The sequence below is a fragment of the Mastigoproctus giganteus genome, chromosome 4 (assembly GCF_048544385.1).
Source record: "Mastigoproctus giganteus isolate SK-2022 chromosome 4, ASM4854438v1, whole genome shotgun sequence".
Taxonomy (NCBI): Eukaryota; Metazoa; Arthropoda; class Arachnida; order Uropygi; family Thelyphonidae; genus Mastigoproctus; species Mastigoproctus giganteus.
The window spans coordinates 39,109,327-39,125,568 of NC_143578.1; the positions used below are offsets into that span (position 1 = coordinate 39,109,327).

The 16,242-nt window shown below is 38.5% G+C and overlaps 1 protein-coding gene across 1 annotated transcript in view; it reads left to right on the top strand.

Moving 5' to 3' along the window:
- Positions 1-16,242, top strand: part of LOC150086637 (APOBEC1 complementation factor-like) — a 268,827-nt gene that overhangs the window by 101,566 nt on the left and 151,019 nt on the right. The window contains exon 5 of the mRNA XM_090372213.1: positions 15,728-15,811. Within this exon, the coding sequence (XP_090228339.1) occupies positions 15,728-15,811 (84 nt within the window). The remainder of the gene's footprint in view (positions 1-15,727; positions 15,812-16,242) is intronic.

Consider the following 16,242-nt stretch of genomic DNA (forward strand, 5'->3'; position numbering starts at 1 on the left):
TGCCGGTATCTGTCACCCCTCACAATACGTTAAATTCGTTCAAAGGTGTCATCACAGAATGGGACCTAATTACAATGTCTGAAGAAGAATTAGTTAAAGAATTGAGCAATAAAAAGGTAATCATACCACTTCCCAATTGTTTGTAACCTGCTCACTACACAACCACCATTAGACCAACCCTGCAGGAACTGGAAATTCTCTAAACCCAATTGGGCCAAATTTCAGTCAGTAATCACTCTGGACAAAAAAACTATTCAACTGGTTGTTGTAGAGGTTGTTGTTTTTAGTTGTTGGTGCATCGGCTTCTGTGGCCATAATGCACCTCCCAAAGTTTTTGCATTATACTGTGATCCAAGCCCGAGGCGGGATTCAAACACGCGACCTTTGGGTTGCCAGGCAGGCACTTTACCCACCTGGCTAGCCTGGTCGGCACTGCTATTCAACTACAGCCCATAGATAAAGTCACTGATTATATCACATCCTGTCTTTTAGTTGTAGCTAAATACTCAATTCCATTATCAAATCCCCCGACCAGACGGCACTTCAACTACTGGTGGAATGAAGAGTGCACAAAAGCGAAGAAGGAAAAAAACAAAGAATTTAATTTATTCTGTCGATCTCCAACTACACCTAATCTAATTAACTACAAGAAGCTAAGGGCGAAAGCACATTTCACTCAAAGGAAAGCCAAGAAAAATTCATGGACTCGGTTCATATCTACTATCAATAGAAACACCAATTTCTGATTAATATAGAAGAAAATTAGGCAGCTTTCTGGGAAGTTTCCAACCATCCCTTCCCCAGTTCTTTCTTGCAATGGGCAAGAATTCTCTTCTCCTCTAGATATTGCAAATTCCTTGGCCAAAACCTTTGCCCAAGTCTCAGCTGCTTCAAACTACACTCCGGAATTCCAGAAAATTAAAACCACCACTGAACAGAGATCCATCAACTTTCGAACCTCACAATCACTTCCATATAATCAGCCCCTTCAATATTGTGAACTTTTACCGGCCATTAAAACAACACTAAACAGTGCCGTTGGGCCAGATGGCATATATTATGTCATGTTGCAGCATCTCAATGAAAAAAACTTACAACTGCTGCTAGTCTTTTTTAACTGGATCTTCCTGGAAAGTTTTTTTCCAACTTCCTGGTACCATGCTACAGTTTTAGCCTTTTTGAAGGCTGGAAAAGATCCCTTCACTCCTTATAGTTACAGGCCAATTTCTTTGTCAAGTTGCCTTGGTAAAATTCTCGAAAAAATGATCCACAGTCAATTCATTTGGATCATTGAAGCTCAACATGTACTGAGTAATTGTCAACATGGCTTTTGCCAAAACAAGTCATCCTTAGATCTGATGATCAAGGCAGAATCTGAAATTCGCAATGCCTTTGTAAAAAACAAACACCTTATTATGGTCTCCATAGATATAGAGAGGGCATTTGATACCACCTGGCTGTATGGCATTCTCTGTGACCTTCATACTCTTAGTCTACGTGGCAACCTGCCCATATTCATTAAGAACTTCCTCCAAAGCCGCACTTTACAGGTTCAATATCAAAACTCCCTTTCTACTATCTTCTCGTAGGAAGGAGTACCACAAGGGTCAGTACTGAGTGCAACCCTGTTTGCCCTTAGAATTGATTCCATTACAAAAGAACTCCAAAATACTGTGGAGGCATATCTTTATACTGACAATCTCTCTATTTCCTGCCGTTCTTCGAACATGAGATCTATCGAACGGCAACTACAGATTACCCTCAATAAAGTGCAAAAGTGGGCTGAGCTCATGGATATCGTCTTTCCCATCAGAAAACTGTTGCGATCCACTTCTGCAATCAACGCAAATTGCATATAGACTCTAAACTTCGGATATTAAATTGCACCATTCCAAGGCGCCTCCGTAGCCAGGTGGGAAGGAGCAGCAGTGTGTAGCACACGCTTCTTGAATAGACCGGGGTTCAAGCCCGTCACCACAAAATATGGAGGATGTGGAAAGGTCAGGGAATGACCACCGCATATCCCGGAGCAATATGGCCTTAGTTGCTAATGCTCCTAAAAACAAATAACAAACAACAACAGCACTATTCCGATTGCCGATAATATCTGATGCATCCTTGACAGCAAGTTAAAATTCTTTGAGCACATTAAATTAATACGCACTACTTGTCTGAAAAAGCAGAACATGCTAAGAGCTTTATCTGCCCAGTCTTGGGGAGCAGATCGTACAACTTTGCTGCCCTTAGCATTAGTAGAGGCATATGATGCAAGAAAGCAAGCTTAGCAGCATCAGCCCAAAAAAAAAAAAAAAAACCACTTCCATTTCACCACTCCGTTCGTTCGAAATACCTGTCCAGCTGAGCCTTATATTTATTTAGGCTATCAACTTCCACAAGGGAGGGAAGTCTGTTCCACCAACCAAAACTACTCGCTGGCTAAAGGCAAATTTCCGCACATTTTTCCTACATCTGTCATTCCTCAATGTGAATTTATGCCCTCTCAGGTGATTATTCTGATCAAGAGGAAGAATCCCATCGGCATTGAGCATGCTCAAACCATTTAAGGCTTTATACACCTCTATCAGATCACTCGCCGGTGCCTAGTCTCCAGACACTGTAATTTGCAAAACTAAAGCCTTTCTTTGTAAGAGCAACCCTTTGTTCCATTCACTAATCTTGTTGCCCTTCTCTGTACTCGTTCCAGCAGCTTTACATCCTTCTTGAAATGAGCGAGGCCTCCAGACGTATACAGTACTCAAGGTGTGGCCTGACTATTGCCTTATACAAGGGAATAATCACCTCCTTATCCCTGCTAGAAAAATTCCTGTATATCACTGACAAGACACCATGAGCTACTCTTGCAGCCCGTCTGCACTGCTCAGAGAACTTCATATCTGCCCGCACAATTACCACCAGGTCCTTTTCATTCTCTAACACTGTCAACGTATCAACTCTGTGTAGTACCACAGAGTTGATACGTTGCTCTGGGGTTGCTGTTCCCATATGTAGCATTTTACATTTGTCAATGTTAAACTTCATTTGCCACCTCTCAGCCTGACGACCGGGCTAGCCCGGTGGGTAAAGTGCCTGCCTGGCAACCCAAAGGTCACGTGTTCGAATCCCGCCTTGGGCTTGGATCAGAGTACTGCAAAAACCTTGGGAGGTGCATTATGGCCACAGAAGCCGATGCACCAACAACTACCAAAAAAAAAGAAAAAAAAAGAAAAAAGCCACCTCTCAGCCTATCTGCTCAACCTTAACAAATCCTGTTGCAGCAGTATAGCACCAGTAGTGTCCTTAACAACCCTGCCAACCTTTGTATCGTCTGCAAACTTGGATATTAAGCTTGATATACCATCATCAATATCATTTATAAATAAAGAAAACAATAATGGACCCAACACCTGAACCCTGAGGAACTCCACTAATAACATTAGTCTACGATGAACAGTGTCCATTGATTACCACTCTCTATCTTCTCCCCCTCAACCATCCCTTTATTCATAGCAGCAATTTGCCTCCAATGCCACACTGCCCCAATTTGTGCAGCAGTCTTCCATGTGCAACAGTATCAAAAGCCTTCTAAGATCCAAATATATAATATCAAAGTTATTCCCTGCATCGAGTTCTTTTGTGACTGCATCATAGTATCCGATCAAATTGGTGAGGCAAGACTTTCCCTTAACAAAACCATGCTGTGTCCGAGCTATAACTGAAGTCTTGTCTAGATGATCCTGCAGTGCTTCTTTAACCAGTGCCTCCATTAATTTTCCTGGAACAGAAGTTAAACTGATAGGTCTATAATTACGCATCCTTGACATCCTTGTGTCAGCCTTTGATCCTCCTTTCTGAATTGGGGTCACATTTGCACATCTCCAGTCTATGGGTACCTCCCCTGAGTCCAAGGAAGCTCTCATAATTATTGCTAAGGGTTTGCTTACTTCCTTTGCTGCCTCCTTTAATATAACTGGTTAGATCCCAACCACCTCAGGTGCCTTTCTTGTGTTTATCTTCAACAATTTCTCCTCCACTTTACTCTCACTTATTACAAGATTATCTAGCTTACTGCCAGAGTTGAATACACCTCTGGCATTCCCCTCGCTGAATAACTCCTCATGTGTGAATGTCGATGCAAAATATTCATTTAGTTTGTTAGCTACCTGAGTAGGATCATCAACAGTTGAACCATCGATATCAAGTGGACCAATCTAATCCATCCCTTTCCTTCTAGTTTACGTAGGTAAAGAACTGTTTGTTGTTTTTCTTTGCATCCTTTTCCAAAGATTTCTCATAATCTGCCTTTGCTTGCGTAATCTCCTTTGTGACTTGGTTACAGACCAGCTTATATCTATCATAGGCTTCCATGTCACCAATTAATTTATATGTATCCCATGCATTTTTCTTCTCTGACATTTTTCTTCTCTCATTAGTTCATCTGACATCCATTTAGGCCTAAACCTTGAACAATATTTCTTAGTTGGTATGTAAAGCACAGTAGCTTTTAAGATAAATTCTTTGAATGGTTCCCATTTTGAATTTGCTGTTGGTAACATCATCAGTTGGTCCCACTGTATAGAATTTAAATACTGTCTCAGACCACCGTAGTCACCTTTACGAAAGCAAAAACCCTTCCCTTTCCTCTCTCTCTCTCTCTGTCTTCTCCCTCTTTGAGTTAATCCCACTTCAGCACGCTGTGATCACTGCCACCTAGTGGTTCCTTTATCTGCAGATTCTTAATGCATGAAGAATCACTACTGATAATCAGATCAAGAGTATTACTCCCTCTAGTTGCCTCTAGAACATGCTGATGTAGAAAACAATCATCCAATAAATCCACAAAAGTCTTGCTAGTGTGTGAGTGACCAACCCACAAATTCCAGTCAGTATCTGGGAAATTAAAATCCCCTATTATAAGAGACTCCATGATTTACTGGCCCACCCTATTTCCCTGTACAGTTTCTTATTATACTCATCAGAGTCATTAGGCCTATAACACACTCCTACTCTCAATTTTGATCTCCCAATGCTTATGTCACACCAAAGTGACTCGACACTACACTGCACTGCACTGTCCAGCGATGTTAACTGGCTTCACTTCCTTGCATTTTGTGTTTCTTAACTAATAGCATAACCCCTCCTACTTTCCTATCCTGCCTTTCTTTCACAACTTTTGTACATTTTGTACTCCCCAAATTCGAGTTATGCATTCCTTATATCTATGTGACACCACATCTCTGATATCCCAACAATATCTGCCTTGGATGTTTTGAGCAATACCTAGAATACATGAAATTTGTTTACCAAACTCCTAGAATTGGTGTACATGCATATATGTTTAAGTTTATAAGCTTTACTCTTGTGGTATATCGTATTCACCATTGTGTTAACTAGATGGTTAATTTATATTTTCTTAAATTTTTCTAGCACTGCTGTTATTCTGAGGTGGGTGATAGAGACAATGCTGTCTTGACTGGCTTTTCCAATTATTTCTGTGTTTGGTCAGTTTCTAAAAGAATTTTTCCACTTAAGCTAAATGCAGGAGCAAGCTGGCAGCTTTTTTCTGGGACACAAATTCATAATGGCAGAGGGCCATGTGATAAAAAAATGTTTACTTTTCATAAAAGTGACTAAGGCATCATGGGATGGTCAATTAGGGCAATCCTGAATATGTTACCTGTGAAATTACCAATTTTTAGATGCATTAGTATATATACATAAAGCATCTGTTATCTTCATGTCAGTCTGTCCAGCCACTAGTGATAACTCAGTTCCTAGTGGATAGATTTTCTTTATATTTGACTGTTAGAAAGATTTGTCAAGCCATCCAAAATTTCATTAAAATGGACCAATAGAAATCTGGCAATCATTTATTTTATTTTTTTCATATATATCACAGAGGCTACTATACCATAAATTGTAGCTAAGCACTGAATGTTATGTTTGTTGTTATGCACTGATTAGAGGAATAAATTGGCAGTATGGCAGATGTGCAGAAACAGTGTGTTTTTGGTTGGTACTAAAAGGTATTCCTTTTTTTTTTTTTTTTTTTTCCCTTATAGTAAATGCTGAATTATAACTATTTGCTAATGTGCTTGAAATGTAATACGCCATGTACATTAACTATCTTATTTATATTACTTTATAATTAAAAAAAATTATTTGTTAATTATTATTATTATTATCAATTTATTTCTCTGTTGAAGAGACACCCCTGGGACAGCCATTGGCTAGATGGGTGAGAGTTACATTCTAAGGTGTGAAGCGGATCCATGTCCAAAAGGTTTTTTTTTTTATGTAAACTCCAAACACGAGAGGTATTAGAACCTATAGTACTTAGTACCGTGCTTGGGTTGGAGGTTGAGAAGACGAAAGAAGATATTTGTTGACATTGGATTTAAACTTCTGTAGACTGTAATTTTCAGGAAATACGTATGAAGGAAGGTTGTTCCAGAAAACGGCAGTTGAATGAATAAACAAGGAAGATGAAAAGTTGGTTCTGTGAGTTTGGAGTTGGACAGTAAATGGATGTTGGCTGGTGGCTGCATGTGTTCAGACTGTTTTGAAAGAGAGAGCGGGAATTAGCATTAGCATCAGCAGAGGCATTTGATGCAAGAAAGCAAGCTTATGCAGCATCAGCCAAAAAAAAAAAAAAACCCACTTCCACTTCACCTCTCTGTTCGTTCAAAATACCTGTCCAGCTGAGCCTTAAACTTATTTAGGCTATCAACCTCCACTACAAGGGATGGAAGTCTGTTCCACCAACCAACCACCCACTGGCTAAAGGCAAATTTCCGCACATCTATCCTACATCTGTCTTTCTTCAATTTGAATTTATGCCCTCTCAGGTGATTATTCTGAGCTAGAGGAAGAATCCCATCAGCATTGAGCATGCTCAAACCATTCAAGGCTTTATACACCTCTATCAGATCACCTCGCTGGTGCCTAGTCTCCAGACACTGTAATTTGCAAAACTTAAGCCTTTCTTCGTAAGAGCACCCCTTTGTTCCATTCACTAATCTTGTTGCCCTTCTCTGTACTCGTTCCAGCAGCTCTACATCCTTCTTGAAATGAGGCCTCCAGACCTGTATACAGTACTCTAGGTGTGGCCTGACCATTGCCTTATACAAGGGAATAATCACCTCCTTATCCCTGCTGGAAAAATTCCTGTATATCATTGACAATACTCCATGAGCTACTCTTGCAGCCCGTCTGCACTGCTCAGCGAACATCATATCTGCCTGCACAACCACCCCCAAGTCCCTTTCATTCTCTACCACTGTCAGTGTAGTACCTCAGAGTTGATACGTTGCTCTGGGGTTACTGTTTCCCATGTGTAGTACTTTACATTTGTCAATGTTAAACTTCATTTGCCACCTCTCAGCCCATCTGCTCAACCTTTCGAGATCCTGTTGCAGCAGCATAGTGTCAGTAGTGTCCTTGACAACCCTGCCAACCTTTGTATCGTCTGCAAACTTGGACATTAAGCTTAATATACCATCATCAATATCATTTCTAAATACAGAAAACAATAATGGACCCAACACTCAGCCCTGAGGGACTCCACTAATAACATTACTCCACGATGAGCAGTGTCCATTGATTACCACTCTCTGTCTTCTCCCCCTCAACCACCCCTTTATCCATAGCAGCAATTTGCCTCCAATGTCACACTGCTCCAATTTGTGTAGCAGCCTTCCATGTGCAACAGTATCAAAAGCCTTTCTAAGATCCAAGTATATAATATCAAAGCTATTCCCTGCATCCAGTTCTTTTGTGACTTCATCATAGTATCCAATCAAATTGGTCAGGCAAGACTTCCCCTTAACAAAACCATGCTGTGTTTGAGCTATAACTGAAGTCTTGTCTAAATGATCTTGCAGTGCTTCTTTAACCAGTGCCTCCATTAATTTTCCTGGAACAGAAGTTAAGCTCACAGGTCTATAATTACTTGTGTCAGCCTTTGATCCTCCTTTGTGATTTGGGGTCACATTTGCACATTTCCAGTCTATGGGTACCTCCCCTGAGTCCAAGGAAGCTCTCATAATTATGGCTAAGGGTTTGCTTACTTCCTTTGCTGCCTCCTTTAATATAACTGGATAGATCCCATCCACCCCAGGTGCCTTTCTTGCGTTTATCTTCAACAATTTCTCTTCCACTTTACTCCCAGTTATTCCAAGATTCTGTAGCTTACTGCTAGAGTTGAATACACCTCTGGCATTCTCCTCGCTGAATAACTCCTCATGTGTGAATGTCGATGCAAAATATTCATTTAGTTTGTTAGCTACCTGAGCAGGATCATCAACAGTTGACCCATCAATATCAAGTGGACCAATCTGATTCATCCCCTTCCTTCTAGAGTTTGCATAAGTAAAGAACTCTTTGCTGTTTTTCTTTGCATCCCTTGCCAAGGATTTCTTGTGGTCTGCCTTCGCCTGCCTAACCTCCTTTGTTACTTGGTTGCATATCAACTTGTATCTATCATAGGCTTCTGTGTCATGTGTTAATTTGTAAGTATCCCATGCATTTTTCTTCTCTGCCATATGCCTCATTAGTTCATCTGACATCCATTTTGGCCTAAACCTTGAACAATATTTCTTAGTTGGTATGTAAAGCCTAGTAGCTTCCAAGATAAGTTCTTTGAATGCTTCCCATTTTGAATTTGCTGTTGGTAACATCATCAGTTGGTCTCACTGTATAGAATTTAAATACTGTCTCAGTCCATCGTAGTTGCCTTTACGAAAGCAATAACCCTTCCCTTTACCCCTAATGGTAGTTACCTCTTTGAGTAAATCCCACTTCAGTACACTGTGATCACTGCCACCTAGTGGTTCATTTATCTGCAGATTCTTAATGCATGAAGAATCACTGCTGATAATCAAATCAAGAGTATTACTCCGTCTAGTTGCCTCCCGAACATGCTGATGTAGAAAACAATCATCCAATAAATCCACAAAAGCCCTGCTAGTGTGTGAGTGACCAGACCCCAAATTCCAGTCAATATCTGGGAAATTAAAATCTCCCATTATAAGACTCTCTGATTTACTGGCCCACTCTATTTCCCTGTACAGTTTCTTATTATACTCATCAGAGTCATTAGGCCTATAGCACACTCCTACTCTCAATTTTGATCTCCCAATGCTTATGTCACACCAAACCGACTCAACACTGCACTGTCCAGCGATGTCGACTGGCTTCACTTCCTTGCATTTTGTGTTTCTTAACTAATAGCATAACCCCTCCCCCCTTCCTATCCTGTCTATCCTTTCTGTAGACGTTGTACTCCCCAAATTCCAGTTCTGCATCCTTTATATCTGTGTGACACCACGTCTCTGATATCCCAACAATATCTGCCTTTGATGTTTTAAGCAATACCTCAAATTCATCAAATTTATTTACTAAACTCCTAGCATTGGTGTACACGCAAGTATACCTGCACCTGTTTCTATTCTTAGCTACCCTAACACAACCCATGTGTTTACTTGTACCGCAATGGCTCCCAGCAGTCTCTGAAATATCATGCATCTTGTTTTTCAGGCTTCTGCTCATTCTAATAGAAGCAGTGCAAGAATCTCTTTCACCTCTGCCAGTGGCTACTGTCAATCTATTGGTCTTTGTCTCCCCCCAAGCTAGCAGTTTTCCGACCCACCTAACACTGCCTCGATAGCATCAGCAAATATTCTTGCACCCTTTCTATTTAAGTATATCCCATCCCTGTAGAAGCAATCTCTCCTGTTAACAAGTACAGTCCAGGCTGAAAAAAATTCTACCCCTTGAGGCTTGCACAATCTTTCCAGGGCCGAATTATAGAAGCCAATTCAGAAGAACAGTGCCCATGGAAATATCTGTAGAAGAGGCATGCAGCAGAAACAATACGTCTATGAGACAGCGAGTGCTGAGACTCTGTTAGAGATGAATCATTAATTAACCTAACTACCCTCTTCTGAATGGAATCAAGAAGCCTGAGAGAGGTTGTGTGGGCACTGCCCCAGATGTGGGAACAATATTCCATGGCAGGGCGGATTTGCGATTTATACAGAGTGAGCAGCTGTTTGGGAGAAAAGTAACACTTTGAGCGAAAGAGAAAACCAAGTTTTTTTAGATGCAGAAGAAGCAATATTTGTAATGTGCTTGTGCCAAGAGAGATTAGAAGTCAGGGTAATCCCCAAAAGAGATATATTATTTTGCCTAGAAATCGGAGCATCACCAAAGATAAGCATATGAGCAGAATAATCCTTTTTGCAAGATATATGACAAGACTGAGTTTTAAAAGGTTTGAAATCAAGTAAGTTGTCTTTGCCCCACTGGAGAATTTACTGGAGATCGGCACTTAAGGAATTGGTAGCGGATATTCGAGAAGTTGAAGCTGATTGAGCAGCGCGAGGTTTTTTCAAACTGGAAAGCAGAATGTAATGTGCTATCATCAGCAAAACTATGGATAAGATTTCTGGTCAGTGGAAGAAGGTCTTTAATATAAAAGAGGAAAAGTGGGGGAAAAAACCAAACCTTGGGGGACACCGGCATTAGCGGAGAAGTTATAAGACAGAGAACCATCTACCATCACTCTTGGTGAGCAGTCAGAAAGAAAAGTGGATAACCAATTACAAAAAACAGTTGGCAAACCATAAGATGGAAGCTTGTTTAGAAGACCTTTATGCCAAACACGATCGAAAGACTGAGATATCAAGCGCAACTGCTTGTGTTTCACTAATTCCATTGTATTAGTCCATAAATGGGTAACAAGCCAGAATATAACCAGTGGATCGACACTGATGGAATCCATACTGGCGATCGTTGATCAGACGGAAGGTTTCTAGGTAGTTTAAAAGTTGGCGGTTAATTGATTTCTCCATTACTTTAGAAAGAGTAGAAGTAATTGCAATGGGACGATAATTGGATGGGAGGGATTTGTCACTCTTTTTAGGAACTGGCTGGATATTTCCAAGCAGAAGGAAAAACACCTTTGGAATAAGAAAGTGAAAAAAGCAGCAAAGAATAGGAGTAAGTTCAGGAGCACAGGTTTTGAGAACAAGTGGAGAAATACCATCGGGACCTGGAGCTTTCTTAGCATCAAGATTCGTAAAAATCCTTCTGACATCCTTTTGACGGAAAACCACAGGAGGCATTGAATGGAAGGTGTTGGGAATGGTGGGAGGTGTTTTACCAAGATCATTAATACAGGAGTTGGAGGAAAAATGGATGGGATGCTAGCATGTCAGCTTTATCTTTGGCTGAAGTGACAACAGAACCATCTAGTTTGGACGGAGGTGGGAGCAGAGATGGGCAGAAGTTGCGGCCAATAGCTTTGGCAAGAGACCAGAATGCTCGGCTACCATTAGGGCAAGAAGCAAGTTTTTTTCTCTTAGCCTGTTCAAACTCTAGTTTGGACTGATTAATAACTGCTTTACAATTGTTGCGAGCTTTGGTATATAGGCAGAAAATGAAACTGAAGAATTAGAAACAAGCCAATTACGATATGCAACATTCTTCTCTTGAACAGCCTTAGCACATTTATTCGAAAACCAAGGTTTAGATAAAGGACAAGATTTTAAAGTGGAGTGTGGGATAAAGGATTCCATTCCTGCAAGAATAATTTCATTGACATGATCAGAGCAAACATTGACATCAGAAGTTTTGAAACAGTAACCCAACTAAGGAAAAGAAGAAAAGAAATCTTGCAGGTCATCCCATTTTGCATTCTTGTAATGCCAAACAACACGAGGTTGGGAATAGCCATGAGATAAAGGCTCCATTGGAGAAGAGACAATCACCAAGTTGTGATCTGCGGTGCCTAAAGAACCTCTCACTTCAACCGTGTACTTAGAAGGGTTGTTTGTGAGAAAAAGATCAAGCGTGTTGACTGTATGGTTAGGATTGTCCCGTATTCTTGTAGGTAAATGAACAAGCTCTGCAAAGTCATTAGTAATTGCAAAAGCCTCAGCATCTCGACCAGCTGGGTCAGTGTGACAAAAAAACGGAAGCCATCTGGAGTTGTGAACATTTAAAATCACCAAGGAAAATTACCTCACTGTTAGGAAAGTTGGACTGGAGAAAGTCAAGTTGCAAAGAGAGGAAGTCAAAGAGCTCCAAGTGATTAGTGGAGTTGCGAGAACGGTAGAGACAACAGATGATGACACAATGAGGTAGAGAGATTTTAAGCCAGAGAAGATCGAAAAGAGAAGATTCCAAATTACCAAGTCTCTGACAGGGAATACTGGAATGGACATATGCACAAGTACCACCTTTGAGGTGAAAGGAATCATACAGAACCTATTGGTAACTCCTAGAGAGTTACCAATAGGTTCGGTCCGGTGTACTAACTAGTGGCCAGCCTGCGAACACCGTTTTATAGCTGTACTCTCGAAATGTAAGGAAGATTGGATCTCGCCACGATGTTCATCTTAACCCCAAAAGTCATGAATCATACTCCATGTTTTTAAGTTCATGGTTACAGAGTTCATGGGGAGGTTCTCTCTTTCTTAATTGAAATTTCGATATTCCTTTTCTTCATTTCATACATATACAGTCAAATATCTTAATAATGAATGCAAAGAAAAAAAAAAGTATATATAAGGCATTTAATTTATTGTAACACATAATTTGCAAGTAATGATTATTTGCTTAACATATCGTTATTGTAATAATTACGTTGAAATTTCTTAATTTCTGACACGAAGGTATTCTCTATAATCTAGCAGCACTATCAAACTTACCTAGAAATTTGTAATTGTGTTATTTACTTGTATAAGACATCTTTTTATCATATCATATCTCTTTATATATCATATCTCTTTTTATATAATATCCCTGTTTCTTATAATAGCTGTAGAAAGGAATGTTTTTAAATGTTTGTAGTTATTTCACTTTAAATAATAATTAATACTCAAGATCAAGTTTCATACTGAATTTTTTTACTTTTTTCCTGAGATGTAAAAATATTTTTAGGCTGGCTTGGGTCCAGTTGTTAGTATGTGTGGCCACAAGTAAGGAGGTTGTGGGTTCGAGCCCATACACTGCCATGAAAAGTGCCAGTTTTTCAGCAGACAGTTCACAATGAGTGAATTGTCTACTGAAAACCTGACTGACATATTGAGAATAAATGGAAACTCATTGTTATTTATAAATATATGTTTAAATATTTTTGTTGCGATTTGAAAAAAAAAAAAATTACAGGAAAAACAGATACAATAAGAATCAATAAAATAGGCTGTAGTCAAATACAAATATTAAAATCCTGGATCATGGGAGAAAGGAAAAACGGGGTTACAGGTAAAAAACAGGTTGTGTACCTCTGATTTGACTTTGTAGTACATAGAAGTATTAAATAGTTTTTATTCCTTGTACCACCTGCTGTATAATATGTTTTACTATTGGATTATTCTAGACAGTTATTATGAAAAGCATGCTTTAACGGTTCTTATTAACATTTTAATTTTAAGCAGAATGGAATGGAATGCATCAGTTACTAATATTTCCTTAATTGTATCACTAAAATTTTTAGAATTTGTTTGGGTTCATTTTGTATATTTTTCCTTTTTCTGAATTTAACTTTATATTACCAATTTTCTTTTAACTAACCTTTTCTTCATTTCCTACGTATACAGTCAAATGTCTTAATAATGAATACAAAGGAAAAAAAAAAGTATATATATGGCATTTAATTTATTGTAACACATAATTTGCAAATGACGGTTATTTGCTTAACATATTGTTATTGTAATAACTACATTGAAATTTCTTAATTTCTGACACGAAGGTATCCTTTATAAACTAGCAGCACTATCAAACTTACCTAGAAATTTGTAAAACTTCCTGGACTTTCGGGGGGGGGGGAAGAGAGAGAGAGAGAGAGAGAGAGAGAGAGAGAGAGAGAGAGAGAGAGAGAGAGAGAGAGAGATGATATAAAACTTATTCAGTTAATGGATACTTACTGGTGTAAGTATCCATTAATAAAGAAAAAAATTGTTTCATCACAGTCCTCCACCTTTTAGACAAATTCTAGCTTATATAAGAAGCACACGAGAAAAATATATAATTTTTTTTATTACAAAAGTGGCATTTGAAACAATTGCATTCAGAAAATAAATACTAAATTGCTAAAAAATATTCATTAGAAGCTGTGTGATATTTTTATCTCAAGGCATATCACACTGAAAAACTGTTGCATAGCTTAAAATAGATTGATACCCAAACCGAGAACATCAAAAATCACGATCCATTCCTGGAGATCCACAACTCCAGAATGGGTTCAGAAGTAAACAAAAAACTATTTTAAAGCCATTTTAATCCAGTCAGAGACTGTGGTGACTTGACAGAACTTGAAGCTATTAAAATTAAAAACTGTCCTCTGAGAGAATTTTTTGGGGAGTGAACTTAAATCCTAGAAAAAGAGAAATTTAAAATGGAAGAAAAAGAAAAGGATGGCTAGTGGTGCCTCATCTCAGAAAGATGCTGGTGATCTCCATACTCAGAGCATATCAGCGAATGTTTAAAGAACAATCTTATTCAAATGTCTGTGGTCCTATGTTGTGTTTGTATCTGAAATGTAAAGGAGTGTTGGATGTTGCCAATATGAGCAGAATGGACAGAACCCTTCATCTAGTTGACTTCTAATTATTATTTTGTTAGTTAAAAATTCTTTTTCCTTAGATGTAAATATTTTCAATTTGGAATTTCAGAGCCATGACTATCTTTAGTTTTATGATGTTTGTTTAGTTATTTTCATTTTATTCTTTCTAATAATCCTATCTTAGTTAAATTTCATCTAAGGTAGTAGATACCCAGCACGAGTCATGTCACAGTCATGTGAACCCTATATTCTCTTAAAAATTTAGCCATGCAGGGAAGAATTATATCTGCAATCATAGTCGAGGATCACATTCCAAAAGGTTTGAAATAAAGTTCACTGATTGTACTGATTTTATTTTAAAATGTTAATAATGTCGCTAAAGTAAGTTAATGACAGACTGTTAATTCTCCATTTCTTGTGCCCCACTTGAGAGTTTCTGGAGCAGATACTCTTATGTGGCATGTCTGAGACACCTTTTGTTTTAATTTAAAAAAAACTAATTTTTATTTTTTTTACTGAATTGAAAGTAGTATTTTATTAATAATTATTTGATAAACTCAGTTACAAAATATCTACAAAAATAAATGAGAGAAGTCAATAATAATAATAAAGAAAGTTTTACCATATTTTTAAGATTTTAAGTCACCCATTCTCTGAATTTAAACCTAGAAGCTTGCATGGTGTGTGGCAGATACAAAATGAACATCTATTTTTTTAACTGTTCACATTTAATTGGTGAAACCAAAAGCTGCGGCAAGGTTAGACAACTTGCTGGAACATAGGCACATCATGAGAATTGGAGGTTGTCGTAAAGAAAGATAGACATGGTTGCTCTCATGGCTTCTGTTAAATGGGGGGGGGGGAATCTTGTAATTAATTCATAGCGTATCAAAATGAAAATAGAAAATACTGTATAATCAGCTAGAAAACATTGGTGAGCAAAGGTACATGGAAGATCTTATTTCATTTAAAAATTAAAAAAGAAAAAGAAAAATTTTAGAAAGTGGCATCTATCAGATGCCACGTTAGCAATGCAAAGTAAAATGTAAAGAATGCACAGAGCACAGATTTGTACTATACATCTCCATTATTCAGGCATTTGACTGTATATTCACTTGTATACGTTTGTGTTTAATAACTTTCTAACCATCTAATTTTCAGTATCAGTTAGTTGACTTGCAGCCCCATATGGAGTTGATTCCCACTAACCCATACACCTTGAAACCTGCTCGTAAATCCTCTCAGGTAATAAATTTGAGCCAGTGACTTTGCAGACTAACATTATATCAGTGTAGAAGTTTTTTGATTTTCCTTATGTAAGCATTAAATAAGTGCTGCCCATTATATTAAAATGTGTGTTTTATTTTTATTATTATTATGTTATCTGTGGAACTGTTGTAATTCAGATCATATGTTATAAATATTATAGAAATTGGTAAGGTATGTATAAAGAAGAAATGTGCTACTTGACACTGAGGTGCCTCCGTAGCCAGGTGGGAAGGAGCAGCAGTGTGTAGCACACGCTTCTTGATTAGACCGGGGTTCGAGCCTGTCACCACCAAATACGGAGGATGCGGAAAGGTCAGGGAATGACCACCGCATATCCCGGAGCAATATGGCCTTAGTTGCTAATGCTCCTAAAAAACAAATAACAACAACAACAGCTACTTGACATT